The sequence below is a fragment of the Poecile atricapillus genome, chromosome 1, assembly GCF_030490865.1.
Source record: "Poecile atricapillus isolate bPoeAtr1 chromosome 1, bPoeAtr1.hap1, whole genome shotgun sequence".
Taxonomy (NCBI): Eukaryota; Metazoa; Chordata; class Aves; order Passeriformes; family Paridae; genus Poecile; species Poecile atricapillus.
In genome coordinates this window covers 144,830,494-144,851,804 of record NC_081249.1, presented here as the reverse complement: position 1 = coordinate 144,851,804, position 21,311 = coordinate 144,830,494, and the positions used below count along the sequence as shown (strand labels likewise).

The 21,311-nt window shown below is 39.5% G+C and overlaps 1 protein-coding gene across 1 annotated transcript in view; it reads left to right on the top strand.

The window, feature by feature from the left end:
- The first annotated feature begins 2,764 nt into the window (after positions 1-2,764).
- LOC131585675 (cytosolic phospholipase A2 epsilon-like) overlaps positions 2,765-21,311 on the top strand; it is a 32,220-nt gene continuing 13,673 nt past the window's right edge. The window contains exons 1-8 of the mRNA XM_058852036.1: positions 2,765-2,851; positions 3,280-3,315; positions 9,068-9,140; positions 12,824-12,960; positions 13,676-13,807; positions 14,418-14,458; positions 20,680-20,722; positions 21,167-21,230. Of these exons, the coding sequence (XP_058708019.1) occupies positions 2,825-2,851; positions 3,280-3,315; positions 9,068-9,140; positions 12,824-12,960; positions 13,676-13,807; positions 14,418-14,458; positions 20,680-20,722; positions 21,167-21,230 (553 nt within the window). The 5' untranslated portion in view covers positions 2,765-2,824. The remainder of the gene's footprint in view (positions 2,852-3,279; positions 3,316-9,067; positions 9,141-12,823; positions 12,961-13,675; positions 13,808-14,417; positions 14,459-20,679; positions 20,723-21,166; positions 21,231-21,311) is intronic.

The following is a 21,311-nucleotide window of genomic DNA, read 5'->3' as shown; positions in this document are numbered from 1 at the left end:
CATGTAAATTTGCACTTGAAAGTGCATGAAAAGCAGAGGAAAATTACATCTACCTTTTTACTGTCCTTGCTCCTGCTCAGAGCTTTAATGGGACTGTTGAGTGTTCTGTCATCAGTTACACAGTCTATAATTTCCAAAAATCCAAGAGAGAGTGTAAGTAGTATGTATATGACAATTTCTGGCAATTTAAAATTATTACTGTGGATATGTGATTGCTAAAAAGAGGCAATATATGGCTCTTTAGACTTTGGATAATTTCGGACATGAATTTGCTTAATGCATGCTTTATGGTTGCCTTTGAAATTGTCCTTGAATTGTGGAAGAACTAATGAAAAATGCAAAAAACACGATACATGACCTTGGAAGTTGTAATCTTTTTGAAATTAGAATCCTAGGGACACATTTCTACTTCTAAAATCCAGTGGGACAAGCTGCAAATTCATTATTTTTTATTTTAAGCAGGTGGTGTAGTAGACACCAGTGAATAAGCCGTCAAATTTTCTCAGTGCTGACAAGGACTTACTGTCATGGGTGTTGTGAGCATTCAGTGCTTAATTCAATCATGTATTCACTGCATGAGTGAGAAACTGTTGAGATTGTAATTTTTGGTTGCCACAAAGATGCCAGGTCTTTAAAAGATAGTGTATTCCAAAGCCTTCTTGTGTGATGTGGACAGGTAGAGGTTAAGGGAGATAATGCCAGCTAAAAACTTGGTGGTCACGAGCAGCAGAGGGAGAATTATTTAGGAACATGTTTTGGGTATGGCAATGATGACATTATTTTGAGATGAGGAAAACAGTCTGAACATCAGGAAACCATTCAGTGGGTAAGATGCACTGACTTTGGAATAACTTTTGTAATTGTGAAGTTCCGTGTCACGTATGGATCTTAAAAACAGCTTGGGTGAAAGAATGTAGTGTCAGGCATTGGCAGGTATTGGCAGTGAAACAGCTGGGGTGGTGTAAATGTGTATATATCTGCTGGGACAGCTTGGGGAAGGTGAGCTGGATAGCCTAGCCTCTTTCATTTGACAGAGGATGTTTTGCAGTTGTTTTTAATGAAAACAGATTCCTACTTTAAATTTTAATACTGGAATATTTCCAGGGAACATTCTTTCAGAAGCTGGAAAGAGCTAGTTTTGCAAGAGTGCGATTCTCAGCTGTGACTGCTCCACCTGAGCTTGTTCCTAAGTATTTAACACAGATATAAAGTAATAAGGACGGAAGTTACAGGAGATATTTTGTCTTTGGGGTAGAGATGCACATGTCCATTGGAAGTATCTTTTGGTCTCTCCTTTCAGGAGCATTTCAGGTGCTGGAGATTCACATTTATGAGTAATTTTCCTTTCATTCTGAGAAGACAGTGTAAAGTGTGCCTATGGAGCAAATAGCTAGCCATTAAATACCCCAGAGAGTACCACTGCATGTTTTGAATAAGATCGTCTGAAGAGGCATCACATGTGTTTATCACACAGACATCAGCATAGAAGGAAGTGACTTGTATATAAAAGGAGGATTTTACTCTAGCAACGTTCCTTGGACAACTCCTCCTCTCTTCCTCTGTGCAGAATTACTTTGATACCAGCCTCCCTGGCACAGGGGAGTGCACTTAGGTGACACCCACTGCAGTTTGCAAGGTTACTTTTTTTTGCCTGCATCAAGTGAATAAACACTAATACAAGTAAGATTGATTTAAAATAATCACTTCCATTTCATGATGCAAGACTGAGTACTTGCTGCCTCCTATCTATCATCAGTCAGAGGCAAGAAAGAGTCTGGCAGAGCCAGTCTGCTCTTGCATGCTCCAAAATCTACCAGCCTGCACATGTATGCTAGTTTAGGGCTACTCTAATACACTTTACAAGGCAGTGAGTCACTGTACGCTGGAGTGAAGAGCAGTCAGGGAAGGTTTTGTGCCCTGGAGTTTCTCACAGTGTGTCTGCTGGGCTTGCAGCACCCACAGATCCAGCCAGCACACAGATCCCTTTGAAGTAAGCTCTGAGAATGGGTGAACTGCTCTGCTCCCCGGGCCCACGCAGGAGAGCACAACCCTCTCTCCTGCCTCACCCTTCCAAGTTTCATCTGCTGCTAATAGCTCCTCCCTTCCCTCTTGTTTAATTTATTATCAGACTGCAATATTTCTGAACATGGATCAACTTTTTTTCTACATATACAATAAATATCCAGGCAAAGAATACTCAGCATGTGTTGAGGTTGCTAAACGTAGCACAGAGATGCCCACCAAAGTAGCTTCAGGGGAGCATGGGTGCTGCAGTCACCCAGTTGTGGCATCACAATTGAGTCACCTTGCTGAACTGCAGGGCTTACCTACCTGAACTGTGCTGCTATGGGAAGACTGCTACAGGTATTTGAGTTTAAGGTTTGGAAAGAAGCTGCTGACATCTCTCTCTGCTACCCTGCAGCATGATGGTGGCAGTGTAGAGATACTCTGAGAGCTGTGATTTAATTAGTCAGAAGCACTTTTCTTGGGGGTTAGAGCTGTTGCATAAATGCAAAACTTTTCTTCACCAGCAGCATTTCAGAAGAGCAATACCTGGGCAGAAAGGGGCTTCAGCATCCTCCCCAAATATTGCAGTAGGTAGAAAAGGAATTGCTCTTCATTCTGCTGACTCAGTTGAGGTGCCCTAATAGGCTGCAGGAAGCAGGGAGGTGACTGCTTAATGACTAGAAATAATCAGGGGGTGGGGCAGGAGAGCCTCGTCATAAAATCCCTTTTCCTCCACCCCTAACCTGCGTGAGGAGTTCCTGCCAGCCATAGGACTCAGTAACCTTTAACACTGGACTTACATGCAACTGGGGCTGCAATGGGATCAAATTTAAGTACAAGTGAGGTAAGCAAAAGAAGGTGATAGGAAGTGTAAAGTGGGTAAAATTATCTGGTGTTCGAGTGAGGATGATCACAGAAGAGCATGAGTGGTTTGTTTGGGCAACCCAGGGAAATCGTGTTTGCTGTTCCTCAGATCTTGTTGCAAGGATGGCTTTCCTAGTCTAGGCTTTTGCTGAGCCTCATGGCACACCTGTATTTTCAAGCTATATTTTAGGGCTAACAACATTGCTTATTGTGCTTCCCTATAAGCAAAAAGGGAAATAAGCAGTGGCAAGGAGTTGTGGTGTTGGTCTTTAAAGCACCTAGCGATGTTGTTAAAGAACACGGCTCCAAATGTGTCCTTGAATGTGAGATGTTGTGACATTCAGCCTAAAGTAAGCATTTAACATGTAGTTTAGTTTTCTTAACTTTGCCTTGTGTTGTTTTTCCTAGACTTTTACGAGCACCTCAGCACCAGCGGTGAGAACGGTAGGTAGCAATTAGCTGGCCCTTCATTAAATGCTGTCCAGTGCTGAATATAGATCAGCAGAAAAAATCTGAGGAATTCAATGGCTCGGGGGAAAACTGTGTTGCAAAGTTTACTGAGTGTTGAAAAGCTGAGCTGGGACTTCAGCTCTGTAGAGGGACTATTGCCATGGCTTTCCATAAGCTCTAAATAGTCTGGCCACTGTTGGTGTCTGACGCTTATGATATTGGTGTTGCACTTTATCTGGGCTGGTTTGTACTCCAACTATATCAATTTTTTCATTACTCCCTTCTTTTGTGTTTTGATTTCTTTGGATGAAATAGTCCCATTTTCTTATAGTTTATTCCTTTATAAGAATTTTTATGTGGGTCTTCCAGTTGTTAGTGTTCTGGTATTCCTTGTAGCCTTTCTTTGCAGTGTAATGATTTGTCCTAGAGCTTGCAATCCTGTGTGCAGCACAGCATTTACAAGAAAAATGGTGGAATAAATGTGGCATGTTCAGTCTCCTGACAATCTTAGCCTAGTAGGAGTAGGAGTAGTGCCCAAACTTCTCTGAAGGTGAAAAAAAAGCAAAAGGTGTTTTGTAAAGGCTGAATTGAGGATGAATTTTTTGCACAAGCAAATTAGAAATGGCTGGGAAATTAGCAGACATTTATGTTAAGAGGTATTAGCATAAAGGAAAATATATCAGATGAGCTCCTATGAGCAATGGGAACAATGGCATTGGCAGCAGGATGGGGCTGTCTTCTGACACTTGCAGTGGGTTTGGGGCTGCCAGTATCAGTCACAACTCTTTGAGGATCTGTCTGCAAGATGGGCTTTTGTCTCTTGTTCGCTGGTGTGGGGCTTCCCAGCTTTGCATCTACATAGAGAAATCAGAGTAATACAGAGAATCTTTTGAATGGTAGTAAATTCTGTTTGCTTTGTTTTGAAGGTTTGCTGTTATTGATAGTATTTAATGCCTGTTTATGCCTGACAGTCACTTATTTTCTCTGTTCAAAGTGAAATGCTGTGGTAAAAGACTTTGCAGAATTTCTTCAAAAATTAGCTTCTAAACTGATGTCTAGGTCTCTGTGTATAGTCTTGCAGCCCTAAGAGGTATGCTAGAATTATAAATATTCGTATTTTGAGTTCTAGCCTGTGTTTAGAGAATCAATCTGTTTTTTTTATCCTTAGTGGTTTTGACATTGTTAGTAGGTCCCTAGGTGTGAGACCTGTACAATTGCATGGCTTTAGATTGTTACTTTTATCTTCAAGGTAATTTAGAGTGGCAGAACTGACCTGAATATAGCATGTACAATTTAAAGCAGGACCCAGAGCCCCTTCTTTCTGCTCTAAATCTCCAAGGTTCACAGAGGTAAAATTCAGGAAGGACTTGAACTTTTTTCCTTTTTTTTCCTTTTTTTTCCTTTTTTTTCCTTTTTTTTTTTCCCTTATTCCCCCCCCTGCCCCCCACATGAAAGTTGGTATTTATGATAAGTACATAAGCCTAGTATACCTGAGTTGCTTTTTGTTACTCAGTGGCTCATTAAGGAAATGAATTTTCATTATCAGAGTGAGTTTCAGGGAAACTGAAACTGATAGGATGTGTGGGATTTCAATTTGAGTGGCTATATAAATTAAAAAGAATATGTAAAATAGCTGGTGAGAAAAATTTGGTAGTGCCCTCATGCTGACAGTCAAAAGAGTAACACTTTATAGATCACACAAATTACTGATAAAGACTGATGTGGTCTCGAGGAAAAAAACACGTTGAACTGTGGGAATACTTGACCTGGTTTCTCTTATAAGATTTGGATTCACTCTAACACAGCTGTGGAGCTGCAAACAGGAAGAGAAAAAAAAAACCAACCCACATGAAAATTGCAGTCTGAAGCCACAGAAGTTTTGCATAGCTCTTGGAAAGAAGCAGCCATTGAGTCAGTGCTGCTCCATTTGTTTTTATTCTGAAACAAACTTGGGACTTCTACTGACTTGATAAGACCCACCAATGGGATATTTAAAATGGGTGAAATAAATACAAAATAGCAGTACAAGGAAAAGTGTTTCTTATATGTTTGACTTTGCCTGAGGTGGTGGACATAGTATGGTAATGAAATCCTGCCTGCCTTTGAGGCTTCAACAATTTTTGAAGTTAAAAGGTGCCATATGCCTGACCCAGGTCAGAAGCAAGGCAGTGATCTGTGTTTTAAAGCCCTGCTACTCTTTCTGACAGGGTGAGTGATTTCTTTGTTGTTTTTCACAGTTTTTAAAGTAGTGATGAGATTTCTATTCCTTTTTGATGAAGAAAGGGAAGAGTGCTCTCCCCCAAATACATATGCACTTTGATAACTGTCTTTTCTCTTGATGTAACTTGGGAGTATTGTATGAGTTTCACTCTTATCTCCTCAAGAAAAAAAATCTGTGAAAGACTTTTAAGCTTGGAACTTTACTAAAACAGAGCAGTTTTAGAGACCAGTTATGTAATTCATTCATATGGATGAGCACTCATATATGTGAACACTCCAATTGACTTCCCTTGGACTAGATATGTGAGGATTGCACAAGTGTGCCACAGGACTTAATTGAATTTTTATCTGACGTAGGACAGTGTGACCAAGTCTTGCATTTGCAGCCTCATATATTTAAGTAATTTCAAGAGCGGTCATTAAAATGCCTGGCTTGTGTTTCCGGTTTATGAGGTAAGATTCATGTCTCAGATGAAATAAATATAGAAGCTGAAAGTTGAAGTGTCTGTAATAACTGACCTGGGAGGCTTCTGGCCTCAGAGCTTACCCAGCCTGTGATATGGACATCATCACATTAAAGGCAAGGATGTGGAAGCAGTTGCCAATTGTGAGGAGACTATCCAGTTTAGGAGAAGTTTTTCTGTGTGACTTTGAGTAAGTCACTGACAGCTGGACTTGGTAAAGCATTCAGGCACCTAAAAGTTAGGAGTTGTAAGGTTGGACTTCCAAGACCCTAGTATTGGAATAGAGTCCATGACCCAGAGAGAAGCACTGAGGATTGATTCTGTAAGTTTGGAGAGTAAGATACACCAGAATGGAATTGTAAGAGCTGGGCAGGGAATTGCATAAATGGTACAGCCAGGTAACATGGGCAGCTGGGAACAACATTCATAGTTCCTACTTCCACGTGGCACTTGCCTGCAGGGAGGTATCACTATCCACTTGAGATTCACAAAGTAAAGGTTTCAATGCTTGCTTCCCAAGAGCTGAGCCAAGGTTATTCCTTTAAAATGGTGCTAAGCCCAGTAATCATCAGCATTTCCATGGAATGGAGAACTTCTGCCCAAGTCCATTCTTTAATCAAGGGATGCAAGCCTCCTTTCTGGATAAGAGAGATGCTCCGCATTTTCTGAAATAACACTTCTGAGATCAAAACCACTTACAATTTATTGGATGGGGAAAGCAGGGACCAAATATAAATGTAAAACCATGTCAGTAGATTTGTCAAGGATAGGCAAGCCTTGGCTGCTGGTCCCTGTGTCTAGGAGGGCTTCTCTCTTTTACCCGTTTCTAATTAATTCATATAGAAAAATAGTTGTAGCACTTCAGCTGTATAGTCTGGGCCTGTAATCTTGTACGTTTGTTTGTTTGTTTCCCCCCAAGAACTCTAGGGATTACTCAGGTTATATCTTGGAGGCGGTTCATGTTCTCTGCTGATTTTCCAGAGGTGCTGAGGTTTTCATTGGTGAGGACAAGGACCTCCTTCATTACATTGACTTATTGTCCAATGTCACGTCATGATCCCAACTGCTTGACACTGTGGCAAAGCATTGTGAAGCACTTCAGGATAAGTCCTGTAATACTGCTGAAAAGACCTGTGATTTGGCAAAATGTATAACCTGTATGAAGGAAATAATAGCAAGGTACATTTTATTAGTTAACATCAGTGTATAGTTTTTGCTTTTGCAGCTTTATGATTATTACAGGCACTTTTGATGCCTGCATTAAGAAATAAAGTCCATGTGTTTGTGTTAGGACACTGTATTAACTTTGTGAGGTTATAGTATATCTATGAAAATAAGAGAGAGATCTTATGGGTAGAGGTAGAATCACAGAGTATTTTGAGTACAAAGGAACCCACGAGGACCACTGAGTCCAACTCCTAGACCTGCACAGGCCCATCTCCAAGAATTACATTTGCTTGACAGCATTGTTCAAGCACTTCTTGAACTCTGTCAGGCTGGTGCTGTGACCACATCCCTGGGGAGCCTGTTCCAGTGCCCAAACACCCTCTGGAGGAAGAACCTTTTCCTAATATGCAGCCTAAACCTCCCCTGGCACAACTTCATTCCATTCCCTTGGGTCCTGTCACTGGTCACCACAGAGAAGAGATCAGTCCCTCCTTTTCTCCTCATGAGGAAGATGCAGACTACAGTCCAGTCTCCCCCCTTCAGTCTCCTCCAGGCTGAAGTGACCTCACCCACTCCTCATAGAGCTTCTCCTTCACCATCCTTCACCATCTTTGCTGCTGTCCTTTGGACACTCTCTAATAGTTAGTTTCATCTTTCTTATATTTTGGCTAAATATGCCACAATATGTGCATAAAACTGCCCCCAGCACTGGAGGTGAGGCCACCCCAGTGCAGAGTGGGACAATCCCCTCCCCTTGCCCAGCTGGTGATGCTGTGCCTGATGCCCTCCAGGACATGGGTGGCCCTCCTGGCTGCCAGGACACTTGTGGGCTCATATCCAACTTGCCACAGACCAGGAACTCTGGGTCCCTTTCCTGTGGCACTTTCTGGTATCTTGTTCCCCAGTCTGTATCATTACCTTGTTCTTACAAACTGGTGCAAATAGAAAGATTAGAAAAAGTTTTGGGCACAATAAAACCTGTTTCTGTTCTAAAACAGAATCACTAAGTGGAAAACTAATTATCAATTTGAGCAAGTGTTGAGAGAAATTATATCTGTACATATATTGGTTTTTAAATGAAAGACTTTATATATGGAAGAGGAGATACTAGTATGTGAGAGAGAGTAGGAAGTTATGCAGTTATCTCAAGGGAGAAAGGGTCAACTTATAGCCTGGGGAATATGAAGGTTCATTAGTATGAGCCATGGAGGGTTATGAGTTATTATAACCTGAATATCTCTGAGCTCAAGGTTTCCAATATCTAGTGGAGTTGTGAGTTAATTCCCAAGATCAGCTCTGGGATGATTTTTGTAGCTTTCTGTTGAGGATCTGAGCTGAAGATCAGAGGTCCACCAGGGTCTTCAAGAGAAGTATCTCATCACTGTCAGCTGCATTTTTATTTTTGGCTATGTGCAGAAGTTTGTGCTGGTGTGTGAGCTTGTGCTGGTGCATGGTAGACAGCTGTACTTTCACAGCTCCTGTGACAGTATTTGGTGTCCCAGAGACAATCTGTTCCACTGCAGGCACTAGTGTGTAAGAGGCAAGGACACCCACACGTGTGCTCTAAGGCTGTTTATTGTGATAATAAGGGAGCAATGATAGGAAGGTGTGATCTTTATCAAATCAAACTCTTGGCACCTGTTCTAAGCTCAAGTGATTTTGAAATATGTTGCTTCTATTTCAGGCCTGAAGAGAGGTCTGTGCCAAAAAATTGTACAGATTTTTGACTGCTCCACTTGGTTTGATGAATTGTATTGTCTCAACCTTGAAAACCTTGTTCTACCTACATCCTTAGAACTTCAGGGTTACGGTAATCTGTGACTACAGACTATAATAATAATAATAATATCATCTTTTTTTTTTTTTCTTTTTTCATTCTCTGAATTTTTGTGCAGGCACCAGTATCTCCTTTCAACTTGCTCACTGTAAAAATACTGAGAGTGAGGAATGCCCGGAAGGCAGACTTGCGTGAGTACTTCTACCGTTGTTGGATAGTCCTTATAACTTTTTAAAGAAAATATTTGGACAATGTTATTGTTCTCAAATTGTGTAGGAGTAAAAACACACATTGCTGTAAATTTGCAAGGATTAATTTTTATTTTAATACTGAAGCACTGCTTTTTCCTCTTAACTTTAAAGAGACTGACTCAAGCAAGGTGATGCATTTTATGTTTTATTTTTTGATATCTTACTGTCTGAGATATATTTCCTATTCTTCTGACATCAGACTTAGCTGCTGATCTGAGGTCTGCTCTGTAAACAGTGAAAGTTCCTGTAGTATTTTTAAGTAAGTGTATTTCCCACTGAATTTCTTGATGGAAGAAAGGAAAGAACTGGTAATGCAGACCTAAAATCAGCAATAGCAGGAAAGCCTATGAAAACAACAGAAGTACAAACAAAAACATTCTATGACTTCTGCACAATTTTTACATATGCGGGAAGTGATGATAAAATCCCAAGTGTCTTGGAATGTATTTAACCTACAGAATGGAGCTCTTTAAAAGTCAGGAAAAAAAAATAACAAAGCAATACTCTAAGTGCTTGATGGAAGTTTAAGTGAGGGATAGTGAAGGGAAGTGAAAAAACAATATCTAGAGCAGAGACTTCAAAAGAAAAAGGTGAAATAAAGACAAAGAGAATAAAAAAATTCAACTCTAAAGACCACATGAATAAATCTAAAAGATATAAAATGAAGAGGAAAAAGTCCACACTATGTTTCCCAAAATCTTGCTTAACATGGCTCAAAATCAATTTTCTTTTAGTATGCTCAGAATGTCATGCAGCACATCAAAGTTCATACGTAAATTTTAGTTAATGTAATCTATATTTTGAGATTTTATTTTGTGTGATGGGTCAAGAGTAGAGGGAAAACTTACCAGAGGTTGGATTTGGTGGTTTCTGGCAGGAGGGATGTGGTTAGATCACATGGAGGTTGAGCTTAACAACAGTATTTTTCAATGACTGATTACTATCAGGGAAGAAATCTCTGCTGCACTTACATGTGGTACTCTGGGTTAATTAAGTGTCTTGCACAATGTAACACTACTGTATTACATTACATGTATTACTGCTTATTTCTCTTTTTCCTTTCATTTATGAGAACACCTCTTAAGGTATAAAGTTAGGAGTTTCTTAAAATTCTATTTTTATGTACAGAAGCCACATTCCATGAGCTGATAGCTGTATGCACAGCTTTTTATTTATCAAAATCCAAATTTTAAAATGCCTAAATGGTGTTTTGCACCAACCAAATATGTGATCTGACTAGGTCACCACTCCAATTGCATCTACAAACCCACATGAACAATTGAGTGTGCATTTCTGTATGCCTGTAAGTCTGTACTGCCTGCTTGTGTTTTGTTTCCTTGTGGCTGTCCCCAGGGCAGCTTGCTCACAGTCACTCCTTATCACAGTGAATCACGAGGTTCTTTTTTGGCCAAACCTGTTGGTATGTCTGCCACACCATGTGGCTTTTCTTACTTGGTTTTCTGGTCTCAAGAGCAGATGAATATCATGTCTCGATCCCCTTGAGATGCCCCAAATTCAAAACTTGGGCATCCCAATCACTTGTTTAAAATGTATCTGGCAGAGAGATTTTGTAAGCTTTTCAGCAAGAGTATTTTCTTAACAGAAAATTTATTGTCAGAAGAAATTAATATTATTGTAAAAAACATGTTCATTTCTTTGTCTGTTGTGGGAAGGCTATTTCAGCCAGTATTTACTTTTTCTGAGGCATCAATAAGGCGAATATTTCAGCTAGTTTTCCTTGAAACCTCAGTATTTTCAACTGTGGGAAAATGTCCCTTTTCTACCTGTTTCTAATGGTAAAACTATGATGCTTGTTACAATTCTCAGTTAGCATTTGTTTGCTCCACTTTAGCTTTCCAATTTTAATGATTAAATCTTGGTGTTCCCTATGACTATTTATTTCTCTTCCATATATTTTTCTCATTATTGAAGTGTTTGTTGTTTATTTATTGAAGTGAACATTTCTTCTTCATTGACTCTCATGTTGCTATTTACTTTACTAGTGAAAAATAAAAATGCTTGAAAAGTATTTCTCTCTAATGATGCTTCAGATCAAGATAATTGTAGTAGATTTGAGTAGAGGCCTGAAAATCTAGACTATGTTTTGGACCCTGACATTGACTGCATTATGGGGTCTTGGGCAAAGCATAGCATCATCATAGAATGGTTTGGGTTGGAAGGGGCCTTAAAACAATCACCCTGCCGTGAGCAGGGATACCTTCCACTAGATCAGGTTGGTCAAAGCTCTGTCTGGGGTGGAGGATGGTCTTGAACAGTTCCAAGAAATTCAAGTTTTCTCAGTGCACTTATTTGCACAATCCTTATATCGCTCCTGTGAAGTAATCAGAGTGTCTCATCCTCTTTGAAAATAGAAACTGTAGCATTTAATCATCATTAGCCAATTGCATTGCTTTCGTTTGTGTCTTTGCTGAACATCTGATCAGTCACAGTCTTCTGATCAGGTGTGACTTAGGTCTCTTTCTGAAAATGCCTTCCTTCCCACAGTCATAATCCAGATTTTGCTGGCTGTGATAGCGTGGTTAACTACGCCATAAAGGCACAGATTGGCTTGTTGGAAAACCTAAATCTGTGATTGCTATGGAAGGATAAAGAAGAAATAAGTGAAGTAATTGTTTTTAATATGATGTAATAACACTGTTACACGTTTTGAGCATGATGCAGGGATTGACTATGAGCAGAGTTATTTGGCCTCCTCTGACTCACAAGTTTGCTGTAAGAACCAGGTGACTGGTTGAGCACTGCTAACGTGAAATAGGGAGATTGCATTGCAGGTGTGAGAGAAAGGCCATCAGTGCTTTCTGCATCGTGCCTCTGTTAAGTCTCACTCCTGGAGTTCTCCCTCCAAGCTTGTGGACTCAGAAGCTGATGTCTTCATTGGCACTCATGGCTTCCTTCCCCAAACAGGAGTGGTGGCAGCATCTTTTCAGTCTGCAGACAGAGCAGGATGAAGGAATTGTACACACAGTAATTTAATTATGGTGATGAAACTGACTCAGTTTTCAGAAAAAAAAAAAAAAATGAAAGAAGCACACAACTTCTAAAAACTTTATCAAATATATGAATGAATAAGGAATAGGCACATTCTGCTCTGTGATAAAGAAATCAAATTTTTCAGCCTTGATGGGAGAACACCTTTCATTCAAAAAAAGATAAAAATCTGTCCTTCAGTTAAGCCAGCACTTTAATAAAGGCTTTAATCCAGCTGAGGTGCCAAATCTGGGGAAGAAATTATAGAAAACAAGCCTCTCTATACCCCAGATTGAAGATTGTGAGGCGTGTTGCCTGTCACAACCATTTGGATAATCGTGAAATAAAGCTAAATGCAACATGCACTGTATATGGAGGACAGCGCAATTTCAAATATAAAGTAACATAAAAAAACAGTATATCTGACAAAGAGTGAAAAGGTGGAAGTGGGAATTGCAAATGTGTGAGGATGTCTTTTTGTCTGTTAGTGCTTCATTACATTTTTACTCCTAATTGTATATTTTAGGAAGAAAGCCCCAACTGTGCTATCTTTGTCTGATTAGGGTTAAATGGGCACTGTGCAGTAATTCTTTCTCTGGATACATTTTAACTGTGCTCATCTTCTCCCTGTACAGTCACACTTTCAGATTGCTATGTGACCCTGTGGCTGCCTACTGCCTCGGCAGAGAAGGTTCGGACCAGGACCATCAGGAACAGCAAAAACCCCGTTTGGAATGAAGCTTTCTGCTACAAGATTGACCGCCGTGTCAAGGTAACTAATATCAATCCTTTTCCTTTTTTTCCTTTCGATGTCTGCAGATGGTCATTAGATTACATTGTTTTACTGTAGTAATACAATAAATATATAGCTAGCTCCAAACACAGAAGATGTTAAAGATTCCTCAAGAAAAAAACAACCTGTTTCCCACATCCTCCTTAGTGTTCTATTCCACTTATTTGTTATTCAAACATTTACTATACTGCAATAAGAAGGAATTAATAGTCCTTCAGAATACAGCCTTACTATCTTGTCCCAAATCTTGACATATACAAGCAAAACCCAAGAAAAAAATCACATAAAAATAATAACAAAATCACTCAGTTCTTGGATATTCTGAAAATCCTTTAAACCATCTTTATCTACCTGTGACTCTTTTATACACTTAGAACCAAAGGCCATAAAATAAATGTAGAAATATTTAATGCAGTTATTTATCACAAATTCACAAATGTTCTGCATGACTCATTTGTCTTGTCTGCTTGGGGAAACGAATCAAGCTTGGTTCTTTTTCTTATGAAGAGTTGTCAGTAATGTGACATTTAATGAACCCAAATCTCTTTCTTTTTTCTCTTCCATTTTCTCTTTTTTCCTCCTTCCCGTAAAGCTGGAGGAGCAAGGAAAGAAAACCTAGCCATGAGAATTTCCTGGCTTATGGAGCTCTTAAATATAGTAGTAACCCCATCATACTCTTAACCTCTTTGTGCAGAACGTGCTGGAGCTGAAGGTGTGTGATGAAGACACGATCACCAGGGATGATGAACTCTGCACAGTTCTCTTTGACATAGATAAACTCACTGTAGGACGTACTGTCCGTGTGAAGTTCCAGCTGAATCCACAGGTGAGCAGTGGAATTGGTGAGAACAAAAGTAAATTCTCTCCTTCCATCTCAATAGGTCCTTTTACAGTGTTTCATTGTAGGAAACATCTATTTAAACTGTATTTTGCTGCTATTCTAAGAAAGACTTTAATGAGAGCTTTTTGCTAACTTTTGTTTACAACAAATATCTATGCTAAAAATTTAGGATGGAACTAGGATAGAACTGGTTATCCAGTCCTCATTCTGAATATTTCTGGTATGCTCGTTGGCTCTTGGTGTAAATTCTGAATTTTCAGTTCCTTTTAACTGTAATGGTGTTAAAGAGGCTAATTCTTTTTGTGTTGGGAATTAAAATCTGAACAAAAAGCTGTTTTAGCAGAATAGCAGTTTGTAAGCAGGCAGAGATGCTCATAAAGCATTTAGATTTAAAAAAACTCATTTTAGCAACTGCTTTTTCAATATCTTAAAATTCAATATCTTCAGTCAACACTATGTTTTTTCTTACATTCTTGGAATTATCCCAAGTTCTATTCTAAATGCATATTTAAAAAATTATATGTAACTGGTATGATACAAGTTGTGAAGAAAAAATAAGTAATCAGACTTTCTTTTTTTCATATCCTCTCTTCAGGCACGTGAGGAGCTGGAGGTGGAGTTCACATTGCAGAACACGTGAGTAGAGTCCTAAATTCTTAATTAAGTGTTATATTCTGTATAAAAACAGTCTGAAAAGCTGGTTCATATGTGATAGTGTTTCTTAAACCTTCAGTCTCTAAAAGAAATGTCTAGATGTTTTCATTCAAGTCTAGTAAAATGGAATTTTAGAATACATACTTTTATATTTCAAATATCTGAAATGTGATTTTTTTTCCCCTGTTTGAATTCTGCCTCTTGGCACCAGCCTTGCTCTCTTTTTTCTCATTGAGTCAATGAGATGCACAAGGAAGTATGAGGACAATGACAATATTCAGGAAGTTTTGACCCTTACAAGGAGTGCCAAGCCTGAATGACTTAATTACCCCCTTCCTGGAGAACCTGGTTTTTCAAATCCACAAGATGATAAAATGCACTTCCATAAGTTGATCTGTTCAATTCATCTGGCTACACATGGGGAGCTGTGGTGGAGAAAGGAACCAAGTATTCTCCATAAAGTAGGGTCCAAAGACCACTGTGGGAGTCTGAGGACTGAGGAACCAGGAAAGCTGGAGGAGCAGCAGTAGCTTCACTTGGCAGGCTTGAAAGCTGTTGGTGGAGTTTTACTGTTTAGAGGATGTATTTAGAGAAGGTACTCCTCTTAGATGGTACTGCTGGAACCTTCCCAAGGCATTTGGGGCACTTCAGGAGGCCTAGCAGGATAATACACGGGTGGGCACTTAGAATTCCTGACAGCAGAGGAAATGAGAACTTACTGGTGAAAGGACAGTAGCTTAGTGTTAAGAATGGAGAAGGAAAGATCTCAGTGTTCACGCACAAAAAGCTATCAGAGCTGAAAGAGTCTCAAAATCTCTTATTACAACTCACAGAGACTCACCAGGATGGATTGTTTGTTGTTTACTCTGCACGAGAACTGGCAAAAGGCCCAGAAGCATCAGGACAAATGGTGCCTGTCACATCTCAGGAGTGTCACAACATCAGTAATGGCAATGAGGAAGCTCCAGTAGGCATCACAAATATTCTGTCTAGGGTCCTCCTTCTTTTGTAAGTTACAGGATGGCTCATGGCATTGGTGCAGAGAATCATAGTCTTGATAATCCAGTCTTTAATGAGGGACATCCAAGCAGGTTCTCTGGCTTGGATGTTGTGCACAAGTGGGTTTGTGTATGGGAGCAGAGGTTGGAACTTGTCTTGGAGCATGTGTGCCATCAGCTCTGTGCCAAACTCTTCTGTCTGACCTTGTAGCCAATTGCCTTTTCCTGGAGTTGTATTCAATAAAATCAGAAATGGGACCGTTTTTGCAAGTGATGCCAAAGTAGGAATTCTACTGGTTGGAAGATGATGGTTGGAACTGTACCAATAAAAAGGATCCTTTTCAGTCTCAAGGGAGAGGTTTTAAAAAGCATGACAGTCATGGCTCAGGTGCTCCAGTAAGAAGGCATCTGATCTACTATTTTTCATTCATAGTGTGATTCCTGAGTGACCAATGTAATAGCTGTGGCCTGAAGAACTCCACATGCAAAGGCAAGAAGGTGCTGCATTATAAATGAGGGAATGTCCCTGTGAGCTCACAGTGGGACTGAGAAAATGGGCTTCCTGTTGGCAGGCAGATAGACCTTTCCTCTGCTATCCCTCATTCACATTTCTTGCATCTGTTGGTGGTCAATGCTGTTCTGCCCATCAGCTGAGTCTGGAGCAAAGGTCTGAGTACATCTGGGTTGATTATATATTGTGGTCTTGTTAGGATATTGAGAGGATGTTTTTTTGTCCCTCACTTTAGAATGTGTGATGTCAGGAGTAATTAATGAAAGGATTTGTCCACGAAAATTGTAGACAATGGATTGCATAAATAAACTAGAGAGCACTGGAAAGGTCTGAACAACTGAAGTAGTTGAGATGGGTCACCAGAAAGCTATGGACCCAAACCAACTTCTTCTATGTTGAACGAGCTCAGCAGGTTTAGGCAAGATTTCTTGGCAATGCTGGATGGGGAGAAGTGTTGACAGAGATTAGAGATAATTTTCAGAGGGAGAGAGCCCTCTGATAAAAAGGAATACAGCTAAGCATGTGGGATAGTTTCTAGAAATCCTGCATAGTGATGGGAACAACGATAACATACTTTTCGGGGGGTAATATGGTAATTTATTTCTGAAATTAATAATTATTCCCATCAGCAATTTTTCCTGATGTTCTTTATCCACAGTTTTAAATTTCTTCCCCATCTTCATTCTAGATTTTACTAATTGCAAGATTTATTACATTAGCTTGTTCTTTCTTTCCAGCATTTCAGATGAATAATACCACACATGAAGTGTAAGCCCAGGCCAAGAATGTTTCCTGGGTTGCACCTATGATAGTGGCTTTGACACTCCTATTTTTATTTGTCTATAACCTCACGGCAAAGGTTGTGTTTTATGTTACTTTTACCAAAAAGAACATCATAAAAATTTCCTCACATCACATTGGAGGGCTGTACGAAATTTGTTCCTGCATCCATTCCTGTTATATTTTATTTAAAATGGAAGAAAAGCTTCATTTTGGTAGTGGGTTTCCACAACAGCAAGATGAATACCCTCTCTAGTTTTGCCTCACCCTTACACCACTGCTGCAGTACCAGCAAATGCTCGCCTCTCTGCTGCAGTGGCAGGCACTGAGGGCCAGATCTTGGGTCCTAACAACACAGAGAGGAAGGCATGCTCCTTCCTCCAAGTGCCTTTTCATCAGGAACTGAGCCAAGGGATTGCAAATGCCTGCCCAATGTTTTCTGGGCCCATAACACGAGCCCAGCTGGCGTGAGAGCTGCTGCGCTTGGGCAGCAGTGACAGAAAAGGTAAGGCCGTTGTACACAGGCTGCCGGTTCATGTGCTTTAGTGCTTTGTGTGCTGTTTTCTGGGGATTATCAGTGGTAACCTGGGCTTCCTCCCGTGTCTCCACTGGCAGGGTCCAGCATCAGAACGAGCCCATCCGTGTTGCTACAGGGACGGGGTCCCGCTGGACCAGGTGGCTGCGCTCGCTCAACATCCCCCTCCCCTCCGACTTCTACTGAAGCCCACACCTGACACTGAGGGGCCACAGAGGGGCTTCTGCTAAACTGCAAGGTGATTTGAGTTTCCAAGGAGAGGTCTAAGAGCCCTGGGGTATTTGCTGCACCTCCTGACCTTCCTTTTGGCCTCTTTTATCTTTCAGATGTCTCAAACTGAGGAAGTGCATCTCTAACAACTCTTAGAAGAATGAAGGACCACTCTCACACAGCTTTTCATCTCCACTCCCTCTCCCATTTTTTTGTTTTCAAATGTGAAAGACTATGTTTAAAACAAAGCCCAATTAACACAAATAAATGTAAATAGGTGTACAAAAATCTGTATAAAAGTTAAATTATTATTGGAATATGGCAAAAGCAGAATTTTTAGAAAATTAAAGGTTTTTTTTTTTTTTCTTTGTAGTTCTGCTGTGTTATTTTGAGAAATCCTCCTAATGTGAAGGGGGAACCAGCAGATCATGCCGGTCATTTGGATTGGGCACTGCTGAGAAACCCTCAGGCTGAGCCTCCATCAGCTGAGGGTCAAATGTACTGTTTGTATTTGTTTGTGAAGGAGCACTGAAGGCAAAAGTTTTAAGAATGAACATTTTAGGTGAATACAGCTTTCTTTAGTGAAACAGTGCCATCCCCCATGCTTCTCTTGGGTTGTCAGAAAGCTCAGAAAAGTAGCCTGCATTATTATGGAGGCTACTAAAGGAAGGGAAAGCTGGATCTGACATGAAGGAATTCAAATTTTGTAAATAGGTATAAAAAAAATCCAGATTCTCTGGTGAAATGGAGCACAGTAACCTGTTCTCAATGAGAACTGCAATACAAGAATCTGTGTGTTCCTACTCAAAATTTCCCATTTCATTCATTATAAGTCAGGCATAATCCAAAAAGGAGAAGGCAGAAGTTTGATGTATACCAGGTGTTGGGAAATGATCCCTGGGTTCATAGAGTGCACTGCAGCCTTAGGCATTCCTTCAACAAACTTCTCGTGAGAAAGGATTCCCAGAGTCTCTGTTTTTGTCTTTCCCTGCTACAGGCCATAATATACTCCCAATTCTCCTAGTAAAACTGATGTCTGCAATAAAAAAACCCCACAAATCACAAATTGTGATGGAGAACAGAAGAGGAGCATTACTCTGTGTGATGAGAGCTGTCTAATAGCAGGTTGGCTGTCAGAGAAATTACCAGCTAATCCCAGCTACTGAAAATTATTCAGTACTCCAAAGCTAGGCAAAATATTCAAAGGTACCTGCCAAGCTGAGTTCTCCTGCACCCAGCTCAGCTATGTTTCTAGCCACAGCTGATTTCTTAAGTTTCAGAGAAAGATGAGTGCCCTTGCTCTTCTAAAAACAAAGACATTTTTTTTAACCACCAAGTTAAAAAAAAAAATTAAAAATTAAAGCATCTGTTTTATGCTGTGACTAGCAGAAGCCTTGAAATTTTGGATATAAAAATTAGAAGAGCAGCATGGGGAGTAACTTAACAAATGAGAGGAGCTGGGCCTCCTTACAGTGATGCAGCAGAGGTGACAACCCAATAGCAACACTCAGCCATTGGTCCTTCATGACTGAGGTGTCCTGGCTCTTCCCAGGAGCCTTCCAAGCTCTGCTCTGTTCTGTACAACAGTGCAGGTTCTCCCACCTGTTTGAAGGTCATGGACCTTCTAACTTTCCACCTAACTTTATACTTTGCTAATACCAGCAACCCAAATAATGCAACACTTGACTGGATGTTTACCTCCATGAAGAGATATCTTTACCTGTCTTTGCACTTTCATTTCACCAGGCTATGCAGGCTGAGGTCTTCTGATATCTACCATGCTGTTTCTTGGTTCCTTAATTTTTTAACGAAATAATTGAGGATGGTGACACTATATGTCATGTAATGTTATAACTATTTGACTACAAAATAGTAATTGAGTACAAAAATTTGTGTCTGAAACAAAACTGGAGTGGTGCTTATACCCATTTACCTGTATGCAGGCGGAAACACTGAGTATATTTTTACCAATTCCTGACCAATGTTCTTTGAACTCTTTAGAAATACATTTTTAAAAAATTTACAAAATTTTAAAGTTTATAACTGCGTTTTTTTAACCAGAGGTGTTTGCTTGAGTTTTGTTGTTGATGTTTTCCTATAATGGAAAGTTTTTCCTGAATGTTCTGCTGTGTGTTTAACCAGTTCATATTTTTTTCTTAAAGGAAAACACTGACTTGGAAACAGAGCTTTAAACTGTTTGAGCTTTACAATTTTGAGTGAATTCTATCGTGTATGTTTATACTGAAATCTAATTGTTGTGGTAAATTTTCACTTTAATTGTATAAAAATAATGTCATTCATCTAATTTGAAAGAAATTTCATTATTTAGTTTCAACTGAGATAAAATACATGGATCAATTACAGAACTGTATGAGACCTCAGAATGTGTAATCCATGGCTTGCAAAGTTTGAATAAACAGCTCATACTCTCTGCAGCAGCTTGGGGAGTCAGTGCTCATTCCTTGTAAAGTTACATATGTATGTATTCCCTTTGGAGTAATCTGAGCTCTTGAGACATATGAATTTACATCTGCAATTTAATGAAATGGTAAATTATAAGATATCCTTAATGAGACAATACCTAATTTTTCAATTTTTCTGATGGAAAAATATCTTAGAATATAGAAATTGATGGCTGCAGTATATGAATTCACCCCTGTCCCTAGATGTGGAAACACATCTATACATGAAGTGATTTATTATAATCTCAGGTGTGATTTGCAGTTCACTTCAGAGGTAAGTACCATTTCTCCTGCCTTAGAGTAATTTTTTCATAAGTTGTGAAAAGCTAGATGGTTGTATTAGATTTTGAAGCACAAAAACCTGGGTAAAACTGTAATACTCCAAAGACTCAAGATGGATTTAACAATTGCAGCTGTCCTCAAAATCAATGTCTCATACCAGTATTTATTGCATAATTTACTAAAGCAAATGTATAAGACCACAGGAGTAGAAATCCAGCTTCATATTCTATCATGAGTGGATGGAAAAATTGCAACTCAGCTCATCATCTAATCTTAAGCTTTAAAGTATTTTTGAGTGAGAATGTTAAAGTCAGAAATGTCAAAGGTCATGTAACAAGTAACGTGTTAACCATAGATTTAAATATTCTTTGAGTTTTCCCACCCATGACATTATCTTTTTCTTTTTCTTTTTTTTTTTTTTTCAGTCTGGACTACCCTGATGGCATTATTACAAATGGAGTACTAGTGGTAAAAGATATACTTATTATGATCTTTCTTGTGTCTGAATAACAAGTGTTCACATTTCTAACTCTGGAAACTTTGACCTATGTCCTAAACCTAGTACTGCCACCTACTTTCTTCTATAAATTATAGGCTCAGAACTATGAAGAAAGTGTTACAATGCTCATAAAAATAGTCCCATATGTTAATGCATTCATTATTTTGACTTGGGCTGATCTTCTTTGCTTAACTATCTCTCCGAGTTCAAGGAGTTCATGAGTTGTTCCTCTTTATTTCAGTTTTGGAAAGAAATACCATATCACTATTGCCCTTGTCTTATCTGAAGACATAGTAATAGCTAATAACTGTCTTGCTCATTGATCAATCAAAGGGGTTGGTTGGGAACAGTATGAATCACTTGCAATGACATTTACACTTCTCTCAATTATCATTCATCCTCTCTTGCTGCAGGCACGTGAGGTTTCCTGTTTGGAGGTTAGAGTGGATACAGGGAAGCTGAAGCAGCAATCCACAAGTGAGGTTATTGCTTCATTAGCCTATTGTTCTTGTGTTCTGATTCAGTCATTATAACAGATGTTGAAAAAAATTAATAATC